Raw genomic sequence first — 24,570 nt, 5'->3', positions numbered from 1 at the left:
CGCGCCGCCTTTATCAGCTGGTTTAAAGATTATCTCTTGGTTGTCCAGTAATTTTTTCAAGGTTTGTCTTTCCCCCTTAGTGAAGTTGCCATATCCACTACTTTTAAACTGGAGTTTATTGAAATCTTTAAGGATAGTTTTCTCAAATGTTGATAAGATGTGGTTTTGAACTGGCGGGTTGAATTGACTCTTGGGACTGCATTCAAAAGGTTCATCAGCTTCATTATGTTCTTGATCATCCACAAGATCGTCATAGAAGACCTTAAGTTTAATATTTCTTAAAAATCTGTAGAAGTCAATTTTTTCTTTCAAAAGTGTGCTTGTTGCTCTGTGGTACAAAGGACAGCCCTTTCCGGAGTAGCCTAAGGTCCCGCCTAGTCAAATTATAGGAGGATATATTGATTACTAGGTCTTTTTCTGGGTCTTCTTCCTCTGTGCATTTCTTCTTTTGTCCCCTTCTTGTTGGTCCTTTCCTGAAAAAGGTGTTCCTTCTGTTGGTGATTCTTCTGTAGGTGCTGTCTCGTCCCGGGAGCCTGTAGGTTGGGCGGCATCCGGAGTTACAGCTGGATCCATTTCTGTGCTCGAGGCATCCGCGGTTGTATTCTCTGCCTGTGGCGTTGATGGTTTTGGTGTCTGTCCTTGGTATGGTTTGTTTGGATAGTGTCCATAGTACTCCTGCCATGTGTATACTATATCCAATTTATAGACCGGCCCGAGGGATGAACTCCAGCGATTATTTTGACATGATGAACAACATGAATCCACAAATTAAATTCACAACATCCACGAGTGAGTCTAAAATGCACTTCTTGGATGTCGAGATCTACGTGAAAAATGGACAACTGGAGACGTGGATCTTCTATAAAAAAAAAAACTGACAGAAATAGCTTGCTTTTGGCTACAAGTTTGCATCCGCAAAGAACACTGGACAGCGTACCACTGAGCCAGTTCTTAAGGTATAAAACGAACATCTCAGAGAATAGTGAATACTCGAGACAATCATCCATCTTAGAAACCAAGTTCATTGAAAGGGGATACAGCAGAGCATTGATTTCTGAAGTTAAAGAAAAAGTGGATTTGCCAGCCACTTTCATAATATGCCCAGGCACTAACACCATTTTCTGGCTGTTGCCAGTTTATGGCCAGGTAGCAGTGCTGGTCATTGGGCCGGCTCTGTGAACCCGGATCTCGGGATCCAGCCAGAGTCAGCCACCCAAACCCATGCTCTCGAGTTGGGTTTTGAGGAAAAGGAAAAAATAATTCACGCAGTGGCATGGCGTAGGGGGGCGGAGCAGCTCATTGCCGCCATGAGCGCTCTTCTGGCTCCGTCCCCCTACGTGTACTTAACAGCAGGACACCTGGACAGGCCTTCTTCAGGAAGGCTGGCCTGCACCGTCACTACGGGTAAGTTCTATGCAGGCAATGCACCCACTCAGACTATGCTGCCAGGCCCGCGTAGGTGGGGGCTGGGCTGCTCGGAGCAGTCTACTCCAAGCAGCCCAGCGCCCACATTTGTGGGCCCGGCTGATCTAATCTGCCCTGTGTGAGCACACTGCACACAGAGCAGATTACTCTTTGTGCTTGCACAGGGCATTGCTTTTAATGCAAAATTCAGGGTTCCTATGCTTTCATTTAAAATGAAACCGCTCCAGAACGGTATGTTTCCCTAAAGAGCAGGCACATGTGTTTTGGGGTTAGTATTGTGCGTAGGAGGGGTCTGGGGTGGCGGTGGGGTTTGTGGGGAGCGGTGCAGGCCAGTAGGGAAAATAGTTCCACTACTTATTTTCGTACACTTTGACCACTGATTGCTGGGTGTTTTTACTTTCTGCCAATACTAATATTAGCCAAGCAGTAAAAAAAAAAGAGAAAATAAATAAAGCTTTTGTAATTGCAGGCAGTGTTGTATTCCAGCCTTATGATTGTCTCCTGTTCCCTCCTTAGCACTGACTCCGCTGGAGTTAGTCGGAACAGGGCACTTTGCTTACCAGTGCAGGGAAGCAATTGCCAACAGCGGGGCTCCTTGTGTTTGTCCCCAGTGATCCTTCTCTCAGCCCCTTAGGATTGTCCAGGGGCATGGCAGACTTTCCCCATGCAACCGTGTCTGTCTGGTCCATACACCATCATGGGTTGTCAACTCCTTAACCGTAGCCTCAACCTTTTTGCCTGGCACCAATTTTTCCAATCACACGGGACATGGCATCAGTGGGCCAAGGTAGGTGGTGTCTATGGCTAGCCTTCACACAGGTATAGTGGCAGGGCCTTTCAATTCTTTTCGTTGAAAGAGTTTCCGCTTCACAAACATGTGGTCTCCGGTGATAGACTATGACCAACGCTTTCCAGCCCTGACAGATAAACCACTTCTGGTGTCGAATGCACTGCGGGCAGCAGACTGGAACCAGACTTCATTGGTGGATGAGCAGGTCCCGGAAGGTGGCCAGAACTAAGGGGTGGGGGGCGGAAGCTCAGACGCATGAAAAGGACCTAATGAGGTACATGACTCGGAGGGCTGGAGAGCCGGTGTTCGGACTCAATTGGCGAGGGAGCAGGCCTCTGGGGACAGCCAGTAACAAAGTACGGGGGCGGGTACAGGGGGATGCACATTTATGAGTCAAAGTTGTAATGATGTGCTGAATTGATGTGATACTTTGTTTTCCTGTGTGCTAACTAAAATAAATGTTTAAAAAAAAAAAAAACTACTAAATGAGGGTTTTCCACACTCGCACGAGACCCCGGTGGGAGGACGCATTGCGTCTCATTGGGAGGCGTGGCAGACCATCACAGAAGACAGATGGGTCTTGTCAGTCGCTCGGGCGGGCTTCCGCTTACCTTTACCCCCCTACCCCACCCCTCAACCCTAATTTTCAGCAGTTGGGCTCACCCTCCCTCCAGGCCAAAGTTCAGCAACCTCTGGACCGCAGAGCTGTGGAACCCGTTCCCCTTGGGAGCAAGGGGAGGGCTTCTACTCCCGACTGTTTACGGTGCCCAAACCCAACCAGGCTGGCCTGCGCACCATCCTAGACCTTTCCCAGTTGAATCTTTTCCTACCCCAAGAGAAATTCAAGATGATCACGCCCAGCCAGATACGCTCCTCCTTACAGATGGGCGATTGGCTCAGCGTTGTGGATCTTCAGGACGCGTATATGCATATCCTGATTTGGAATCCACACAGAAGGTATTCCGCTTCTCTTTGGGAGAGGAGCACTTCCAGTTTCGGTTGCTTCCTTCTGGCCTCAGCTCGGCACCGCGTGTCTTCACGAAGATGATGTCGGTGATTGCGGCCTATCTTCGTCTCCAGGGTATCCATGTGTATCCATATTTCGACGATTGGCTCTTACGCAGCCCTTGTCCGCTGGCGGCAGCGGGCAATCTCCAGTCTCTCCTTCAGCTCCTGTTCCATCTTGGGCTGTTCAACTGGCGGAAATCCTCCATGACTGTCTCAAAGGACCTGATTTTCCTGGGTTTTCGTTGGAACACGATCGACTGCAGAGTGTATCTGACCGCGGACAGAATGGCGGATCTGTTAGCCACGTGTCAGATGTTTGCGCAGTCGGAGAGCATGTCGGCCTGGTGTTTCCAGAGGCTTCTGAGCCTCATGGCCTTGTGTGTACTGGCTCTTCCTCTTGCTCGTCTCAAAATGAGACAGACCCAGATGGCTCTTCGGAGTTCATGGCGTCAAGCAGATAATAATTCCAAATTCCATGAGAGTGGACCTGGATTGGTGCTCATCTCTCAGCACCTGTCTGGGGGAGCGGGGTTTCAGGACCCGGTCCCCACGGTGACGATTACGACGGACTCCTACCTTCTGGGGTGGGGTGCGACGTTAGATCTTCAGGTCTCGGACCTCTGGTTGCCCCAGTACAGGCTCCTCCACATAAATCATCTAGAGCTTCTGGCGCTCTTCCTAGCACTCAGGGCGTTCAGACCGCTCATTGTCAACAAGGTGGTCCGCATAAGAACGGACAATGTGGTGTCAATGTATTACATCAACAAGCAAGGGGGGACGAAGTCTCACCCCCTCGTGGACCTGTCCATCCACATTTGGGAGTGGGCCGTGCTTCATGGTGTCTGGCTGCTTGCAGTGCACATCCCGGGCCAGCTGAATGTCACAGCGGATGCCCTCAGCCGGCGGACAGTGGTCAGCTACAAGTGGGAATTGAAGGCGGAGGTCCTCTCATGGATTTTCTTGCGTTGGGGCACACCGGAGGTGGACCTCTTCGCTACGGTGGTGAACAAGAAGCTTCCTCAGTTTTCCTCCAGAGGGGGGTTGGGAGCCTCCTCTCTGGGGGATGCTCTCGAGATTCCATGGCACATCATGAGAGCTTACGCCTTCCCGCCTCTGCCTCTAGTTCACCGTGCAATTTGGAAGTTGAAGAACTCGGTGAACTGTTCCCTTCTACTCATAGCTCTGTGGTGGCCGGCCAGGTTTTGGTTCTCAGAACTTCCAATCCGCCGATCAGGTTACCAGTAACTCCCGATCTTCTTCACCAAGGGGAACAGCAGATGTGGCACCCCTCCCCACAATCGCTCAGCTTGGCGGCATGGTGCCTGAGTTCAAGTCTTTAGAGCATCTGAATTTGTCTACGGATAACATGCGCATTCTCCAGGCAGCCAGGAAACCCTCAACCAGATCTCAGTACAAGAGTAAATGGCTCATGTTCCGCCATTGGTGTTTGGAGAAGAAGTTGGATCCAAGGTTGGCCACGATTGACACAGTGATGTCCTTCGTGTCCTCCCTAGCAGAGTCAGGGGTTCATGTTCTGTCATGCAGAACTTACCTTTCAGCGGTTTCCGCTTATCTTTCTACAGACCAGTGCTCTTATTCTCTGAGTAACCCAGTGGTTAAGAGGCATTTTGCAGGGTTGACCACCTCTACCCTCCGGTTCGTAGTCCGCACCCGCCGTGGGACCTAAATGTAGTCCTGACGGCGCTGTCCCATAAACCCTTTGAACTAATGGCTGCGGTGGACTTCAAGTACTTGTCTTGGAAAGTGTCCTTTTTGGTCGCTGTTACGTCAGCAAGGAGAGTGAGTGAGCTCCAGGCATTGTCGTTGGAGCATCCTTTCTTGGTCTTTCACAAGGACAAGGTAGTCCTTTGGACAAACCAGGCCTTTCTACCGAATTCCATCTGAATCAGTCGATCTCCCTAGCGGTCTTTTTTCCGAACCCTGCCTCTGTGGCTGAGAGGGTTCTACACTGTCTTGATGTCTGAAGAGCTCTTAAGTTCTATCTGGACAGGACTTCCGAGCTTAGGAGTTCTTCTCAACTTTTTGTGACCTTCGGTAACCCTCAGGGCAGGCAGGCGTCTAAGGCAACTATTTCTAGGTGGATCGCCGCCTGTATCAGAGTCTTTCACCGTCCAAGGGATGAAACCTCCTAAGGGTATTCATGCACACCTGGTGCGGGGTAAGGCAGCCGCGGTTGCTTTTCAGAAATATGTCCCCTGGGAGTCCATTGCTAGGGCAGCTACTTGGGCCTCCTAATCTGCTTTCTGTAAGCATTATTTATTCGACATGAGCTCAAAAGCTGACGCTCAGTTTGGTCAGGCTGTACTGAAGAACCTGTTTCAGTAAGGGGTATTTCCATCCACCCATAGTTCCTGTAAGGAATGCTTGGGAATCTCCCATAAGTATGGAGGAAAGGGGACCGGACGTAGGAGTATTACCAGGTTACTCACCGTAGTGACCACCTTACTCCTAGTCCATAGTACCCTTTCCTCCATACGCCCCCGCGCTATCCCCTCTAATAAGGTTCCTCTGTTATTGCTAATGGGTCTTTGACCCGGCGATAGAAAAGGACTGATGGGCGATGCGCGGGGCGGAGCCGAGGTGGGCGGGGTTACAGCCGCATGCCGGGCCCCGTGCAAGAAAGAGAGGAAGGACACATTTTTGGAAAAATGTGGATGCTTTTTTACAAAGTGCTTCGGTCCCATCCCACAGGACGGAGAGATGTCCCATAAGTATGGAGGAACGGGGACTATGGACTAGGAGTAAGGTGGTCACTACAGTGAGTAACCTGGTAATAAAAAGTGAGCAAAAGCCCAGAGGAGTGCAGCTGAAGGCTGTGCTTCTCTGGCAAAGTCAGTCAATGGTGTCTAAACAGCAGCAAAAGGTTTGGGGGTTCACACATGGAGGGAAGATTACATACAATTATGAAATCTTTCCTAACACTCGCCGCCAAAAAAAGCCTTCAAGCCTGTCACAGATTTTCCAGGATAAATGCAAGAAACCCTCTGTCCCATGAATTATAATCTGTGCTACCCTCTGCTTATAGAAGGAAATGATAGGGACCATCCAAAACTTCCCAAACCTTCGATGGAATGCCATTTCCTGGTTGGTTAGAGAGACTAGCCTGGACCTTAAATACATGTATTGGCCCTTTTCATTTATGCTTCTGTTTACGATTACCCCAAGATACACCTTGGATTCTACTATTTCAAGAGGTCTTGCTCCCACTCTCCACGTAAACCCACTACTCTTCTTTTTGCGCGCCGACATCATAGTCAATATTTTAGACTTGGCCACATTAATCTTCATACCATTTTCGGTCAAAAAAGGACTGAATGTATCAGTTGTCCTCTAGAGGTCAATGGGTGTCAGATCTAGAAAAACCAAATCGTCTGTGAATAGTATCCATGGCACTTCAGTGCGATTAATTTTGGGCGGAAAGGCTATCACATCTTTTTGTGACCAAGCCAAGTCGGCAATATAGAGGCAGAATAGTAGGGGGTCTAATGCACACCCCTGTTCTAGGCCTCGATGATTGGGAATTTTCTTTGTTAGGTGGCCTTTACCTGATAGTCTAATCCGAACTGAGGTATTAGTATATAGGGCCTCCGTAGCCTCTAGCAGGTCGACGGGCATTGCCAGGCTCTGAGCTTCGTCCAATGTTTTCTCTAATTACCCCGTTGAAAGCCTGTTCGGGATCAATGAATGCAAAATAAAGACAGGTTTTTGATTACAGCGCCCTCTCTTTAAGAATGTTAATAATAAAGAGATTAATGGTTGTCTCTACCCCCTTTGACAAACTTTGTTATACTACAATACTACATGATAGTTTATTTATATAGCGCCTCTACACAATGTGTTTCAAAGCGCTTCACAGCAAGGGAGGGAACAAGGGAAAATACAATGACATTCTTACAGGGCATGAACAACAAGAAAGTGAAATTAACTATCGTACTCGGCCTGGTGACATTTCAGTGCAAGAGCTAAAACACAGATCGGACCAAAACGGAAACAGGCAGGCGACTACCGTACTAGGCCTGACAACATTTCTGGTGAAGCCAGAGATTAACAAGAGATGAGCGAGAGGGTAGGAGAAGGGGGGGGACACAAAACAAGCGGCTATCGTACTAGGCCTGATGACCTTTAGGTAATGCTGGAGGGGGGGCGTGTAAGGGGAAGGGGAGGAGACAAACATGTGTTGCCATCATGCTAGGTTCAGGGACAATTCTGATGGAGTAAGTGCATAGAAAAAAGTAAGGGAGGGCGGGAAGAGAGGGAGAAGGGAGAGGAGGAGAAAGAGAATAAAACAGGGAAAGAAAGTAGAGAAGCAGAGGGGAGAATGAAAACAATTGCAGAGGTCAGTAAAACACATAATGTTGCAGGGAACAGAAAATGTAGACAAGGATTCAAGATGACGATGGGCGCAGCATGATTCAGGGCCACCATGAGTACGAGATCCAGAGGAGGTCCAGCATGAGAGTTGAGGATGAAGCACCAAGAGTCAATTTGTCCATAAAGTCATATCCAAGCGTTGGCAACAGGTGATGGTAAAACAATAGTGAAACAAGACAACTCAAGCAGTGATTAGGTGTAAGGGGGCAGGGTATGAGAGAATGGGATAGGGGAAGGGGAAATCAAGGGGGAAGGGGGAGGGGGCACAGAGACATCAAGGGGACGAGAAGGGGGTTGAGGGGCGCAGAGGGACATCACGGGGACCAGAGGTGGGGTGTGGTGGGCACAGAGGGCCATCAAGGGGGACCAAGGGGGGTGGTGGGCACAGATACGTCACAGGGGACCAGAGGGGTGTGGAGGCACAGAGGGATCGCACGGGGGATCAGATGGGGTGGGGAGGCACAGAGGGACCTCACGGGGAGCAGAGGCAGGAGGGAGGCACAGAGGGACATCACAGGGAACCCGAGGAGGCTGGGGGGCACAGAAGGACATCACGGTGAACCAGAGGGGGTGTGGGGCTCAGCGAGACATCAAGGGGGACCAGAAAAGGGTTGGGGCACAGAGGGACATCAAGGGGGACCAGAGATGGGTGGGGCGTCTACACAGAGCTGTATTTGGAAAGCATGAGTGAATTGCCTGTTTGCCCTGTTTCTCGGGTCCAGGATTCAACTCTTATCCACCCATGCCTTTAAGTCCCTCAGTAAGACGGTAGCAAACAACTTTCCCACTGAATCTAGGAGTGCAATAGGGCAGTAGTTTTTCTGCTCCGCCATATCTTCTTTCTTAAAGATTGGGACAATGTTTTCCTCCCCCCAGGAAGATGGTATCTCCTTATTAAGCATAATCTGTGCAAACATGACCACTGAGAGCTTTCCCAATTGCCCCTTATTTTTGATTGGATAGACCATCAGGTCCCGCAGCTCTAGATGAGCTCAGATTTCCAATCATCATCTCGGCATCCACCTCATCAAATGCAATGTTCCAACTCAGGGATGTGGGTCTTCCTCCATTACTCACTACCCAGCCAGGATCAGCAAATAGAGAGGTATAATGGGAGACCCAGGTCATTTCTGCTACCATGCTAATGGAGTTAGCAGGTCGAAAAGTTCCTCCATTATATATCGGCTCCAGGAGATTCCGGGAGTTTTTGGTGCCTTCTACTTTAAGCATACACTCCGCCTGTCTGGGCTCTCCCTATTTTAGAGGCAATTAGCCAGTTTCGATATTTTTGTCTGGCTTGAAGTATTCCTTCCTTCTTTAGATTTTCCCCATCCCTCCGAATCTTTCTAATAGACACTCGCATTTGCCGTCTCACCTTTACCAATTCAGGATCACAAGCATGCTTCTGGACCCATTCCCCTTTTCCTTTACTCCACCCTTTGAGAGAATTCCTTTAAAATTCCCAGGTAATCCACTCCATTGGGGTTTTTGTGAATAAGAGCTTTGTATCGACTAGTTATTTGTATCACCTCTTTGTGTCTTAACCTTAAACGGTTCTTACCCCATTCCAATTCAACCTTCCCCATTTTCTCCAAACATTTCCCCGATTCCCACCCAGATATAGAAATTGGCAACAGGTCGTGATCGCTAGACTCCACCTTTTCTCAAGTTTTCTGACACAAAACAATAGTCGATATAAGATTTTCATTCCCCACATACAACTCCCTGGAATGTCGCCCACGGTTTGTGTATTGAGCATATGCATATCGCTCTGTCTCATGCTTTGCATCCACTTGCACGCTGCCTCATTCCATTCACAATCTTTCAAGGGACTACCGTCTTTATTGAGGAGTTTGATATTTCAATCTCCACATATAATGATCCTTATATCATCCCATTCTCTCATCGCCTCATCCATTACCCTCATTATTGACTCTACTAGTTTGCTTTCTTTAGACATATTGACTCTCCAGTAGATGTTAATTAGGAGAAACAGAATATGTTGATCATCCATCGATCTTGTTAGAGTCAAAATTTGAACATAGGGGTTTGGGCATTCTAAGGGAATCTAATCTAGCAGAGCTTTGAGTCTATACCCACTTTGTTTCCAAGAACCCTGCTGGCAAAATGTCTCCTTTGATGAGAGTAGCAAGTCCTTTCGTAGCCTGTGAATTCAGATGCAATATGACCCAGTCAGTCCTTTTTTCGAGTAAACATTCCACACTATTAATATCCACTGTGGATATCTGGCAGGCGGGTAGGATGCAGTGTAGCAATCTTAAAACATGCCTCCTGTTTAGGACTGGCATACTAGGTCCTGCAACAATTTGTTCAAGGTTGATCTTTGGACTAGCCTGAGGGCCAGCCATAGCATTGGATCTTTGATTGCTTGTTTCCAATCTCGGAAGATGCCCCTGAGGCTCCACCTTCTCTTTAGGTCTTCTCACATCACATGGTGTGACCTAGAATGTTTCTATTTGCATGCTTCCCTTCCTCCTTTCTTCCAGTATTGTCACTTCAGGCCATCAGTGCGTGTAGAAGCAGTGTCTAACTAGGTATCGTTGGTGCTTTTTGGCACACCACTAGGCACTCTTCAGGTGTTGCAGCCTTTCCACATGAAGATTCGGCAGAAGAAATGCAATTTACAAAGGCAAGTACATATTATATCTAATTTGCCTACAATGAAAGCCTTATTTAGATGGACAGATTTGTTTGCCCTGTGTCTAAAGTGAAGGACTGTGATTTATTGGGATAAATACATTCCTATTGATTTTATGTTTAAGTTGTATTTGCATTTAGTAACATGTCTATTATTGTCTGCATGGGTCACAGCTTTAGAATCAAAATTTAGTTCTGCTTTTGGGCATAATTTTCATCTTTGTTAAGTCAAATATGACACCCATTTAGGTCCATATCATAGATTCTCTGAAGCCTAAAATGTTTTATTGTTATCTGCCTAATAGTGCTGTAACATCTTTTGCTTTGTAGAATGTTGCTGAAGGGCACAGCAAAGTTCTGTATTCCTTGTATGGAGTTGTTGAACACAGTGGAACCATGAGGTCTGGACACTACACTGCTTTTGTCAAAGCACGAAGATCAAACACTCGTTTATCAGACCTTGTAATCCGTAATGTAATTCCTCAAGGTAACTGCATACAATTAGAAGCTGTATTCTGCAATAATGAATGATTAACATTTTAGATTTGAGTTTCCCATTTTATGTTAACTTTCACTAACGCACCTCAACAGGATTAGAACAGGTAATTTGTTTGAAAAATGTCACTTATCATAGTCTGCACGCTGCTCCTTCATCAAATTCCTCTAAAAACAGATCTAGATCGGAACAAGCCTCAATGCCACCCGCATAACGCATATAAGTCCCAGTGCTGCTGCCACTTTCTGTTGTGCCAAATGATGGCGTCTTTCTGCTGCCGCTGCTACTCTGCATTATAGGTAACAAAAGGGACACCCCTAAAGTGGGAAGGACAATGGGCTGAGCAAACAATAGAACAGGGGGGGGTTGTCCTACCCTCTAATATTTCAATTTTTGCAATTATTTGATGTAGAAACATTTGTACCCTTGCATTAATAAAATGGGGCAAGAACGTCTGTCTCATGGGTATGCGACCTAGAAATACACAAGACCAGCTGTAATATTTCCACAGCTCTTTATTATTCAGCTGTTGTATTTTTTAGAGGTTAAAGCATGTTATAAATCAATTAATCAATAAACAAAGCAACTGGCAGTCGGCCAGTTCACGTACCACACAATAGTGCCAATTGTGTTGGAGCACAGTGTCTTGTAAGCACTTAGATTACCATAAATCTGTTAGTCACTTACAGCAGAAATGATCAACACAGAAAATGACCACAACATAATGTGGTCTTCAGCACTGTAAATGAACAGCAAACATACATTTTGTGGCTTAAACCGGATTTAGTGGGTTTACAATATGTGTCATAATATGATGTAAAGACTGTGTTGGATAGTATATTTTTCTCGATGTCTGAGTTTTTGTTCAATTGGGAGGCCTCTAAAGGAGGTACTCCTATGCCCGGCAGAAGGATGACCTCTGTATCGGTCGACATCTAGATCTAAGGTTAGAGAGGTAAACGCAGACTATGGTGCTGCCCAAGTTGCGGCTCGATGGAAGGGGAGCCTTTTTCTAAGGCCAAAAATCAAGTCTCTCTGTATGAGGGACATACAAAAATAAAGTATATTAGAAGGGCGCATGTGTGGTAAAAGAAGGGTAAAAAAAAGCATATATATGCACTTGAAATTAGCATGGCGAAATGTCAAGTTCCAGCAACCAAAAGACTTGCCTTGCTGGGGGCTTCAAAATGGGGTGGCAAGCTCTATGAATTGGTGAAGAGCAGCAGTTAAGTGGGGTTTCGCGGTTCCGCTGGGGTCCGTGAGCAGGGGTCCTCAAAGCAGTAATGTGGCTCACTTCATTAGCAGATGGGTATGTCCTGTAGGTAAGTATGACAAGGCATAAAAGATGTAATCCCTGGTGGGAACAAGTGAGGGAAATAAGTGGAAGACAAACTTAAGCTCCAAGTTACCTGTAGGGCGGTGCCTTCGGTTCCCAAGGGGTTGACCAAGGTTTGGAAGGAAGGGAGATGCCTGCGTCGGGGGTGCAGAGTAGCTTAAATAGAAGGGAAGGCAACGTAAATGCGTAACCTAAACCAATGTAGCACCGGAGCACCAGAAAAGGGAATGAAAAAAAGCTACCTTGTCGAGTAGATGATGTGCGGAAAGGCAAACGTCCTAGCCCCTGGAAGGTGAAAGCAAACGGAAGGTGCAGCAGATCAGCTGAAGTCAGTTGCCGCAAGTAGAAGCCTATAGGGGCATGAAGGGACGCGTAAGTGGCCGGTTTGGGTGCACCAACGGGTGTCCAAGAGCGCGAAGGTAAAAGGATTACCTTCAGAGTGAAGGAGCTGGTTTAGGAGGCAAACGTCCTGATCCGATGCCTGTGCTCGCTCTGCCAAACTGGGGGGAGGCGAGCAGTGTAAATGTGTTGGTAGCGCATGCGTAAGGGGAAAGTGTCTCCTAGTAATGCGCATGCATATACAGTGGTTAGCTCGCCCGTGGGATACTCGGCTGAGGGCGGGGAACGCCTGCACGGGGGAGCGGTGCAGATAGCCTGAACGGACTATCTTGGAAGTAAGACTCGAACTCTGATAATACATGGAATCAAAACCGTATGTGAAGTGCAACAATGGCAGACATCAAGATCCTGTTATATGTATGTATGCATGCATACAGTGTATTGAGGACATGTCAAAAACATATATATATATATATTTATATATATAAAGATCACTTTATGTATCTGATAAAATGAAGTCACACTTAAAAACACATAGAACACAATCCTATATCATCGTAATTCATCTAGTATTACTAACAGTCAGGCTGCTAACTATTCATGCAGATGGATTAATATACTTAGTCGTGTGGAAGCAAAGTTGACACCTGCAGGTATAGAGAGAAATGGCACAGGAAAGCCGGAAGGAAGAAGTGGCTTCTCAATCATAAAGACAGAGTGTGTATACATATATAGTGCACAAGGTCACATGGGTTTGTTAGTTGTCTCATGCAAATGCTGGACCCCTAATGGAGTAATAGATTCCGTAGACCTATAGACAAGCTAAGCAAACGAATGAAACAAATGGAATGCTATATGTAGCTAAAGCAGGTTCCTGCCTATAGTTAAGGGTTGTACTCAGGACCTTGAGTCCTATAGCTAGAGGGCAGAACAGGGGTGTAAGACTGCAGATATTAAGATGAGTGGGTCAGGCTGTCAGGTGACTAAAGGGCTGGATTGTGCTTGCTTCATTGAGGCCTTTGGTAGTGGATTGCAGCTTAAACATCCACCACGCTTCTTTAAAGTTAAGTGCATTCGCGATGTTGGACCTCTTGCACTTTGTCAACTACCCACCAGACGAACTGTCTGGACCATGTTGGAACTCAGTAAAGTGGGAGACCACAGGGGCAGCGTGGTTTTTACAGCGCATCCTAGATCTATGCTCTCCTATTCTTTTGTGGATGGGTCTGGGTGTTTGGCCCACGTAGCGGAGGCCGCAAGGGCATTAAATCACATATATCACATTGGCAGGTTTGCCGTTAGAAAAGTGTTTCAATTGCCAGTCTTTACCATCTATGGGGAAGGAGTTGATTTTCCTGGTCTGTCTGCAGGCAGTGCAGGATCCACAGGGGTGGTGACCCCCAGATCTCCCTCATGTTCCATACTCTGCAGCCCTGTTCCTTTTTGGGTGGTGTCGCTCACACACACCTTTTTCATCTCCCTACTGATCCTCCCCTGATCTCTTCCCCCTTTCCGTGTCCCATCCCCATGTTCCTTCACCAGCCCCACTTACCTGGACTTGGGTCCTGTTAGGCATGATTGTATGCAGTACCCTTTTGGTGCACTACAACAACCCTGACCTCCTTGCAATAGGAACCCAACCATTGGTATAAGTCTGTACTACACAGGTTGGTAGCGTGTTGAGCAGCCAGGCTTATCTCAAGAGAGGTCAATGTGAGCTGCAGGGGAGTTGCACAGTGATTCACAGTGACAACTATTCAAATAAACTCTTACACACAAGGTTTCTTGATAATTAGTAATTTATTTAAGTCAGTTATAGTAAGCCTTCTTCAGAAGGGGCAATGTACCAGTAACACTCAAATACACTTCAGAAATACACACTCCTGATATTTCTAAATCAGCAAGTACCCATTTGGGATGGCCCACAGACGCTACCTACACCCTCAGGTGACTTCAATAGTTAGGGTTATTAGAACTTCCAACTTCCTACTGCACCTCCTCAGAGGTACTCTGCCTTTCCTCTCCTTCCCCCAGAAGCTCACTGTCTCCCAAGGTCTGGTTCTCTCTAGGTTGGACTATTTTAACAGCCTCTTTCAAAATCTACCTGCCTCTACTCTCCGCCCTCTGCAACTTATCCAGAACAGGACTGGGAGACTTGTCCTTGGCCTCAAGCCCTGGGATTGTATCTCTCCAGCTCTGAAATCTCTCCATTGGCTCCCAGCCAGTGGATGCAAGGATTAAATTCAAAACCCTCTGCATTGTCCGCAAGGCTTTCTGGGGCCTGGGTCCAAAATACCTTCAGCTATCCTTCCGCAAATACCTCCCCTCTTGAGCTCTTCGCTCCTCTACCTCCAACTCCCTCTGGGTTAATCGTTTTTCAAAGAAACAAGCTGGGGGTAGATCTCGATCTTTGGCTGGGGCCTCCCTCTGGAACAGCCTCCCTGCCACTCTAAAACTTGAGGAGAACCATCTCCGGTTCCGGAAGCACCTCAATACCTTCCTCTTCGTTTCTGCCTTCGCTCCCCCTCTCCCCTGCTGATCTGCTCTCTCTTGTCACTTTGCACCTGGCCACCCTCTGTCCCCTGGGCCCAGGTATCTACTCACCCTGCCACCCTCCTGTACTGCCTCCTGGCCACCCCTTGCACTGGGGATTGCATCTGTACCCATACACCCCCCCCTTTTTTTTCTTCTTTTTTCTGCACTTATAAGACTTACACAGTCTGCTGCCTTAAACACAGCACTTGCTGGCTGCACTACCGCTGTTTATTGCCTCCATTCTCTATTTTATTTATTATGTATTTGCTCATCTCTACTCCTTACTTTCCACTCTCCCCCTTCCATGCACTTTTTCCCTTTTCCCTTTCCCATGCACTTGCGCGTTCTCAATGTCACTGGGCCTAGTAATATTGTTGTTTTGTTGTGTTGTTTCTCCCCTGTTCCCCTCCCTTGCCTAGTCGTGCTCTGAAACACCTGTGTATCAGCGCGATACAAATAAAATATATCATATTATATATTAGAACAAAATAAGGGATCACACATATATTCTGAAGCAGGTAAGTACTTTTGGTAAGCCCCAATGCAAAATTAGTTTACCCCTCCCTGGAAGGAAGACACAACACCTAAGCAGAGGAGGGGAAAAGTCATTCAGGGAGCCAGGCCAGCCAATGTTAAGTTGGCAAAAGTCAAAGTGAACTGAAGCACTTCCTGCAGGTAAGTAAAAGTCTTGCGCAATGTTTTAGAAGTCTTTGTAGAATAAGAAAAAATTCAAAGTAGGGCCACAAGCCGATTAGGCTTGTGAGGCAAAGAAGCTGTTAGCAACTCTACAGAGGCAACTGAGACAAGTCTCCAACGAGGATAAGCAAGGTGGCACAACAAGAGGTAAATTCTCTCAGACTTTACAGTACCTTTTAGGTTGAAGAAAAAGTGCAGCAGATGACTTCTGGTCCTGTGCAGCTCTGCAGATCCTGGTGTTCCTGTGCCTCAGTCGTGGGGACAAGATGGAGGACTTCTGGGGACTCCTGCAATGGGACTGTCACCGCTTGCAACCGGCAATCTTCAAATATTTGCACTTCGGTGTTTCAGCTCCTCGCGTCTACCGCAAATAGCAACACCACGGTTCCTGGCTGTCGAGATGGGCTTTCCTTGCATCTGGGGTCCTGCACTAGGGGGCTCAGGCTCGGTCAGTCCTGCTTCCTGGGAGACGGAGGATCTACCTGGAGCTCTTGGCCAGCTTAAAGGTAACGCACACAATCTGGTGTTCCTCTCCCTGGCTATTCGGTTCCAGCAGCAACTGCAGTGGAATTTCATCCAGCTCCGAGAGGATGTCCAGGTGGCTTACTTTGGAGTTGATTGGTCACACCAACTCAAAGGGAGAAGTCGTCCTTGCAGGGGAGTCCCTGTCGATAGGAATATGGAGTTTCTGCACAGCAGCAGGTCTTCACCAGGCAAACCAATGGTCCAGGAGTTACAGCAGGCGTCCTCTTCAAGTTCTTCTTTCGGATTTCTTCGTCCAGTGATCGACTCCGCCTTCCAAGCCAAAAAGCTTCAACTTTTATGCAGGTTTCTCCCATTCATTCCAGCCTAGCTGTCAGTCACTCACCAGGGTGGCTCTCCTTGCCGGACAGCCAGCCGGCCATTCATGTAAGAGAGCATTCTGGTTTCCTAGGAGACTAAGCACAGGGAGTTTCGGGCACCTCCCTCACTTCCTGCCCCCGCCAGACACCCTGGAGCCAGAGGCGGGCTTCACTCGTGAATCCCACCAAAGGCAAAATGAACAAAGGGACCAAACCTGGTTTTGCGCGCAGAGTAAATCTCAAGAAGGACCTTTCCACAAAGAAATGGCGAAAAAAGACAATAGGTCCATTTTGACAAAAATGGCACCCTTGGGTGCTTTACTGCAGCTGCGAACGCAGCCTGCGGTAAATGCACATTACAGTAGTTAAAAGTAAACCACTGCCACCAGCCATTCATCAAGGAAAGGGTAACATAAAATTGTTACATGAGAAGCTAGACAAAGGGGATAATAAGTAACCGCTTCAGCACCCTATTGCAAGATAGTTTGTGCTGGGTCTAGAAAGTTACAAGTGTAAGCAAAGTCAATTTCACTTCACTGTTCTTGGAAACAGTAGTTTATCCAAGAGAAGGTATTTACACCTGGGGAAATCTGAAAGACTTACCTGTGCCACTGCACTGAAGGTGCTGTGTGACACAATGTAAAAGATGATGCCTATGGAGTTTGTCAGACTCCACAACCAAAGAAACACAGAGTTCAAAATCACATTAAAATACATGAGAGAGTGTGAAAAAAGGGTCTTGCTCTCTCCAGGTTCGAAAAATTAAAGTCCTCAATCAAGCAAAGTTGCTGGGGGTCTCTAAGGTAGAGAGGAATTGGCACATTTCTGAGAATTCTCCCTAACAGGTCCCTAGTGCACCAACTAAGGTAGCATATCTTCTCTCCATCGGCATTCTGGTGACATTTTGCAGGCTACCATTCAACAGAGGTGGACTTGACACCAACTAAATTATCCAAATCTTATTAAAACAAGTAGTTGGTGTATGCTGCCATCATCCTTCAACACTTACCTGGGCAGGACCCAGCAACATCATGGGTTCGGCAATGTAGTCAGGCACCACAATACCCTGGCGCTTACCACATGGGGGTGATGGAAGGATCACTATAGTCTGTCTGTTCTTTGTCACTGTAGAGGCAGAGCTTTGTCGTTAGATTTCTTGAGATAGCGTGCAGAGCTTCATCATCCTTCCTCATGTAGCAGGATGTCTAGGTGCTCAGGTTTGTTCCAGTAGCAAGATGAAATGAGTCCACAATATCTTTGAATTTTTTTTTTATCCCGCACATTTGGGTGGGTTAACCCCTGTCTCTAGTCACCTATGAAGCTACATTCAAATATTTGGTGGGCAGCCTCAAACTATAGCACACCAAAGCATTCAGGGAGGGGTTTTACACAAAAGACCAGATCCACAGTCTCCCAAGAGGCATATTCATATGCCACTCAGAACTGGTTCAGGCTGCTACAACCCTCGGCACAGAGAGAACAGGCATCCTTTGGCCATATGTGTCCACTTCCCCAACCCACTCAAAAAGGCACAATGTATAGTCAGGTGACCCCTCCACAAAGACCACCACAATTTTAGCTGCTAGAGGAGTGGGTATAAAATGGCCCCGGCTAGTAAAACTGGTTCACCTGTTGGAGGTTATTCTGCACAAAGGGTAGCAGAGTAAGAATCTTTATGCCTTCTAGGGCAGAGCACAAAAGTACAAAGACACTTTCAGATGTGTTTTGGTAAGCCTGGCTGGGAGGAAAAAGGAAGTCAAAACCAAATAATCCACCAAATAGTGCAGAGGGACCATCAAAGTTAGGTGAAAGAGACCCAAAAATGGTTTTCTCACCATTATTTTAATAGAAAACAGCGTTTGTAGTTGGAGATATTGTCAGCCAGGAGGATTAGTGAGCTTCAGGCTCTCGGTCAACAAGCCCTTAATGGTTTTCCACAAAGATACATTATTTCTTAGGACTTGCGCTTTCTTGACAAAGGTGGTTTCTGATTTCCATATCAACCAGGAAATGTGCTTACCTACCTTTTTTTCTTAATCCTTGTCCAGAGGCAGAGGAAGTACTTCACCGCCTGGACGTCAGGCATGCTGAAGTTTTACCTGTATAGAAAGTCTTAGTTTGGAAACTCAGACAGGCTTTCTGTCACATACGGGCCTTCAGGTCAGGGTAAACAGGCTTCAAAGGCCACTGTTTTAAGGTGGGTTATTTACTTTATTGTAGAGCTTATAAGTGCCATGGCAAGAGCCCACCTAACGGGTTGCACGCTCACGCTTCAGTCAGAGCTAAGGTGGCCTCGGTTGCCTAGCAGAGGAATGTGTCCATCACATTGTTGTGACATGTGCAAGGGCCATGTGAGCCGCCACATCCTCTTTTTGTAAGCATTTGTTTGGGTGATTTAAAAAAATAAAGAAAATAATATCCATTCTCCTGTCTATGCTCATTGCTGTATAAATCTACCATGAGTAATCCCTTTTCCCACGGATTCCTCATCTAAGATCTTAATCTCCCAACCCAGCTGCTCTAATTGTTGTTTGCGCCACAAGGGGTGGGGGGGGGCATAGTGTGATTCCACTCTACGTCTCTACATGCCCTGTGCTAGACATTATGTAGCAGCCAGCAAATATAAAGGTGCCACACGCCCACTCTGTGACCCCAGTTCCTTGTTTCATACACTGTGCTCCCTTCAGAAACCTGCATTGTTATAAATTTTGTTGGTTACCCCCCCATGCCGAATCCCTCAAAGTCCTCGGGTTTCAAACCTTGCACCATTGCAGACGACAAATCTCCATTTCCCACCCCCACACGATTTGTCTCTACTGTCTTTGGGTGGAATATGACATGCAGGACTGCAGATCGTGTCGGCAATGCACCATAAGGTGATTCAGGATGGGGGCTGCAAGGCTGGCTCTCCAGCATGGGGTCTGGCATGGATTCACATGCTCATGAATATTCCGTCGTCGGGTTGGGAATTAAAAAAAAAAAAGAAAAAGTTTCACTTTCGTTTATAAACTCTTTCTCCTATAAACCAATCATTGAGCTCTGGGTCATACTGCCCCCAGCCAATGACTGCCCTCTCCCTAAGCCCCTCCTCTGGCAGCCATCTTCAGATTTTTACTGCACGTTCAAGTGTTGGGAGTCCTTGCATTTTGCTCTTTCAGCTTTCTGCGTTTATTTTCGTGCTTTTTTGGTAGGAAAACTGTTTTCGGTTCAATCGAGCCTGTGTGCTCCATCGTTTGTCCTTCTGATTAACAGAGACCCATTTTTTGGCATCTTTCATCACCCCTCAAGGGCAGAAATCATCAAGTGTTTCTCCATGGAAGCTTCCAGATGTCCATCAGGCCTACACCGCGCCGGATCATGTCAGAGGAGAAGGACGGAGCTTCCCTCTTCAAGCTGTGCACCAGCTGTGGTTTGCGGAATGTTGTCATGGACGACAAGCATTCCCAGTGCCTGTATTGTCTACACCTGACTCACAAGGAAGAAGATTGTGAGATCTACCATGGATTCTCCAAGCGCACAATGAAGGATCGACAAGTCCGGCTGGCGACGTGGCTCAAGGCCAGGGCCTCTACCCCGGGTGGTTCACAGGGGCATGCCGTATCAAGAACCAGCCAGAGCAGGCTTCTCAGTCCTTTGAGGGTGCTTTATCCGTGGGGCCCCAAGACCAGGCCAAGCACTGCGAGTCTGCTTCCGTCGGGGTCCCCACGTAAGCGGGTTCCGCAACAGTCAGGGCACGTTCACCATCTGTCTGCCTCGATATCCAGCCACCGCTCCAGCTCTTCGTCCAAGAGAAAGTCGGCTACCCCCGGGAAGCTACGGGAGAAACCGGAGAAGGCCAAGCAGGACAAGGTGTCCAACCTGCCTGTGAAGGCCCAGGTGATCCAGGCCAAATCGTCATCAATCGAATTGGTGGAGGCCTCCCTTTCGGAGGCAAAAGGGGGTGACCCCGTCCAGGGTGCCCCGGTGGCAGCCGGAGTGGCTCTTCCTCCTCTTCCAGGCAGGAGGCTTCGTCCAAACCAGTAGAAAAGACTCCAGAGAAGAGGATGCTGGACCTTAGCCTGAGACCGACTCCTCAGGACCCGGAGAAGGGGGGGGGGGGCGGGAAGGACTCCAGGGTACTGACCTTTCTTCATCCGACGAGGAGATACTTTCCGTCCACACCATCCCAGAGGAGCGTGGTGACGATGACAATGAGAACGTTGAGCAGATGCCAGCAGGAGGCAGCGGCGTCGATGGCGATGACAACATGGGCGCTGGGGTCAGGTACCACCTAGAGACATGTCACAGGATATTCTCTCGACCCCCCCCCGCACCCCCACATGCTGGTGTCAGAGATTCAGAAGAGGATGCTGATGGCACCAGTAGCGGCTCCAACAGCGGTGACCCAGTTGACACAGCGAAAACCACTGTCGAAGAAAAGGATGATGCACCCTATGCCTCCATTCCAACCATCGCTTCTCCTCCTCTCCCCCCGGCGGGACGGGGACGGCCAGAGGGACGACGGACACAGACGACGATGGCGGGATGTCCCCGCCACTGAGGGCTTCTCCGCCGGACAAAGTGGGATCCTTCCACTCCATGATCGCCCATGCGTTGGAACTCTTCTAGCTCACTCTGGAAGAGGGCTTGCTGTACCAGCGCTGGGAGGTGAAAAGGAAGACCATTCTGTCGGTACCGCTCCAGGACGACGTCTGGGGTGAGGGGCTGGTGCTGCTGAGAAACCCCGCCTCAGCTCCAGCAAAGAAAGACCAACTTGAAAAGAAATACTGCCTGCCAGAGTCTGCACCCAAGTGTCTGCAGTCTCAACCATCGCCTGACTCGGTGGTCTTGGCGGCGGCCAGGAAGAAGTTGTCAAACTCAGTCTTCATTTGCACCCCCGGACAACGAGGAGAAGTTTGATTCCATGGGTAGAAAGGTCATCTACTCAGCGGCGACGACGGTCAAGGCGGCCAACGCTTTAGCGATCGTGGCCAGACATGACCAGGAGCTTTGGTACAAGATGGCTCCACTCCTGGATTTCCTCCCCGATGGAAAAACGGGTCGATGCTTTGGAGATCCTCCAGGAAGGCGCAGTGGCGTCGGACCTAGCCATCGCCGCGGCCCTGGACATTGCGGACATGGGTTTCCGCCAGATGGGAAATCGGGTTTGCCTTTGTCGTCGTGGCTAGCTCAAGGCCACCAATTAGACAGGAGGTCCAGACGAGCGTCCTGGACATGCCGTTCGATGGACAACCTTTTCGGGAAGGCCATTGATGAATCCCTGCAGGCCATCAAGACCGACATGGAGATGCCCCGTGCCTTGGGCACAATGCAACAACACCGCCAGTCCTTTTGTTAGTCAGGACGGAAGTCTAAAAGGTCTTCAAAGGGTTTCGGCGGGGGCACATCTTCTTACTGCCAACCCTCCTGTTCCACGACCCAGGAAACCAACAGGGGTCACTCCAAGGTCTTTAGAGGTGGTCGTCGTCAAGACTCCCAGGGTGGCGTGCCGGCCTCCAAGCAGGACTGAAACAGCCAAGACGTCAGGCCCCCATCCCTGAACCCTGGTGGGAGGCCGGCTGGTGAGCTCCGTCTGCATGTGGGAGACCATCTCCACCGATCAATGGGTGCTGGACATTCTCGCGCCCATGGACACACTTAGAAATTTCACCGGAAGTGTCTGTGAATACCATGGTGGCCCAACAGGAACAACACATCCCTCAGCTGCTGCTGGAAGTTCGGGCCATGTTAAGAAAAGGGGCAATAGAGCTGGTTCCAAAGTGACAGCGGGGCTCCGGAGTTTACTCAAGATACTTTTAGTAAGAAAGAAGACCGGGGCTGGAAGCCCATTCTCGATCTATGACTCAACAAGTACATAAAGTCCCAGAAGTTCAGGATGGACATGCTGCAGCACGTGCTCGGCAAGCTGGAGGACGGAGACTTTGTCGTTGTTGGATTTAGAGGATGCATAATTCCACATCACCATACACGAAAAGCATTGCAAAATCCAGCGCTTCATCGTACATGGGAAGCATTACCAGTTCAAGGCTCTCCCCTTCGAACTGAAGTCAGCGCTTTTAGGCAGAAACCTGTGCAGTTCCCTTGGGGACCACTGCAAAAGGCTTAAGACTACAGGTGTTGGCAGTAAACCCAATTGGTAGCAGTCTGTACCACCCAGATTTACCTGGTAGCTGTGGCTGAGCAGCCAGACTTCTCTCAAGAAGAGTTAGACAGTGTATAGAGTATACAAGATAGGTACCAAAATACAGTAGCACAAGCAAGCACTGACCAGAGCTTGGGTATAAAAGTATATCATTTATTTAAAAACACACTTTGTAAAATACACTAACACTAATATGGCAAGCAAGTTCAAACACAGTCACTATTAATATATATACATCCCTGATCACTTATTGAACAAGTCTTAGTTAAAACACCACTTATTTTCAGACAGAGGTGAGCGCTTAACTTAAGATGGCACTCCAATAAGTTCATTAAAAAGGGAGGGGAAAAGGCAGAATTAGGAACATACACAATACCAACACTTTAGGAGCACCAGAGCAAGTCAGAAAAGGCAGAATCCACTGAGGAGCAAGAAAGTCATAGGCCAGGCCCACTCTTGAAGAGAGCAAGGCGGAACGTGTCCAAGATCACACAGTTGAATAGTACTTTTAAAGAGTCATTGCAAAGAGTTCAAAAAGGGTTGGCTCAAGTCAGGAAAAGTTAGTTAGTAGGTCCCAAGTCACCCCAGGATAGAAAGTCAAGGATTTGCGGGACACCTTGAACAGTCTGTTGCAAGGGAGACCAGGCGGCACTCAGTACCTGAAATGGTGAGAAAGCTCCAGCGGGGGCAGTTGTTCCTGGCAGCGGGTGCAAGTCGGTGCTTTGTCCAGGGGAAGAGGAGATCTCGACGTGGAGGAAAGCTGGAGGTCGTTGCACTGCCAGGGAAGAAACCAGCCGCAGAGTTTTCCGGTTAAAAGGTACTACCCTTTTATTCGCAGTCGTGGTGAAGCGTGGCTATCCGGCCACCGGGGTGCTTGGCACGGGCGATTTGACCACGAGACGATCCAGGAAGGCAAAAAAGAGGGCAAACTGGTTATCCCCACCCGCTCAGAGGAAGAAGACTCTCCGGGATGAAGATCTTCTCTGTCGTTGGGAAGTGGTGAGACGGTTCAGCAGGCTCCACTGGTGGTGTCGTTGTTGCAGGTCGGCTCAGGTTCTCCCTCTTCGGATTCTTTGGTCCTGTGGCGACTGCTGAAGTTCCAGTCCCCAAAGCCCTGCCTTTATGCAGAAAACCCCCATTCATCAGTTCTAGCTGTCACTCAAACATGCTAAGTGGTGAGCCGGGCGGCTCACCACTGGGCCAGTCACACAAGAGTGCGACTTGAGTTGCCGAGGCAACTCAGTCCAGGGTGCGTAAATCCCCCTCCCACACCTCCTGTAGACAGTGGCACCACTTTTGGAGGCTTCTGTGGAGAAGCCTGCCAAAAAGTGGAACAAAGGGCTCGACTTGGGTTGGAGTTACAGAGGCGAACACAAATGCCATTTCAAAACCGAGTCCTGGCAAAAAGACCCAACCGGGGAATAAATATTAAATAAATAACCCAGCAGTATCTTTAACATTGCACCAAAAAGTGGTGCGTTTAAAATGAATGGGAAAATCCCGTAGGAAATATTCCGGTGGAATATTTCGCGTGGTAACCACTGCCACCAGCCAGAAACTCAACGAGGGGGGACTGCACTGTGCCCCCTCGAAAGACAGACCCAGGGGCAATCTAATTACCCCTACCAGTACTTCCACAATATGATGGTTTGTACTGGTTCTGTTCCCAATTTAAGACTAGTAAAGTCAATGGTGACTTTACATACCCTGGCAGACAGTAGTCAGTCCCAGGGTATGGAGTCTATGTTTTGGGGTCACTATGACACCCCAGTGTTACTGCACTGAGGGTGCTGTGTAACACACTTACCAAAAATACATGAAACCCAATGAAGTAAAAGACCCCATAGCCCATTAAACACATTACAAAGTCAAAGGATATATCAAATCAAGTCTAAGAGTGGGAGAAAAAGA

General features: G+C 48.2%; 1 protein-coding gene across 2 annotated transcripts in view; it reads left to right on the top strand.

The window, feature by feature from the left end:
- USP16 (ubiquitin specific peptidase 16) overlaps positions 1-24,570 on the top strand; it is a 1,134,075-nt gene that overhangs the window by 1,014,362 nt on the left and 95,143 nt on the right. For both annotated transcript variants that reach the window (XM_069636367.1, XM_069636368.1), the window contains exon 17: positions 10,604-10,760. In XM_069636367.1, coding sequence (XP_069492468.1) covers positions 10,604-10,760 — 157 coding nt within the window. The remainder of the gene's footprint in view (positions 1-10,603; positions 10,761-24,570) is intronic.

The sequence above is a fragment of the Ambystoma mexicanum genome, chromosome 7p (genome assembly GCF_040938575.1).
Source record: "Ambystoma mexicanum isolate Mex_15411 chromosome 7p, UKY_AmexF1_1, whole genome shotgun sequence".
In the NCBI taxonomy this organism is placed as follows: Eukaryota; Metazoa; Chordata; class Amphibia; order Caudata; family Ambystomatidae; genus Ambystoma; species Ambystoma mexicanum.
This window is presented reverse-complemented; position numbering and strand designations above follow the sequence as displayed.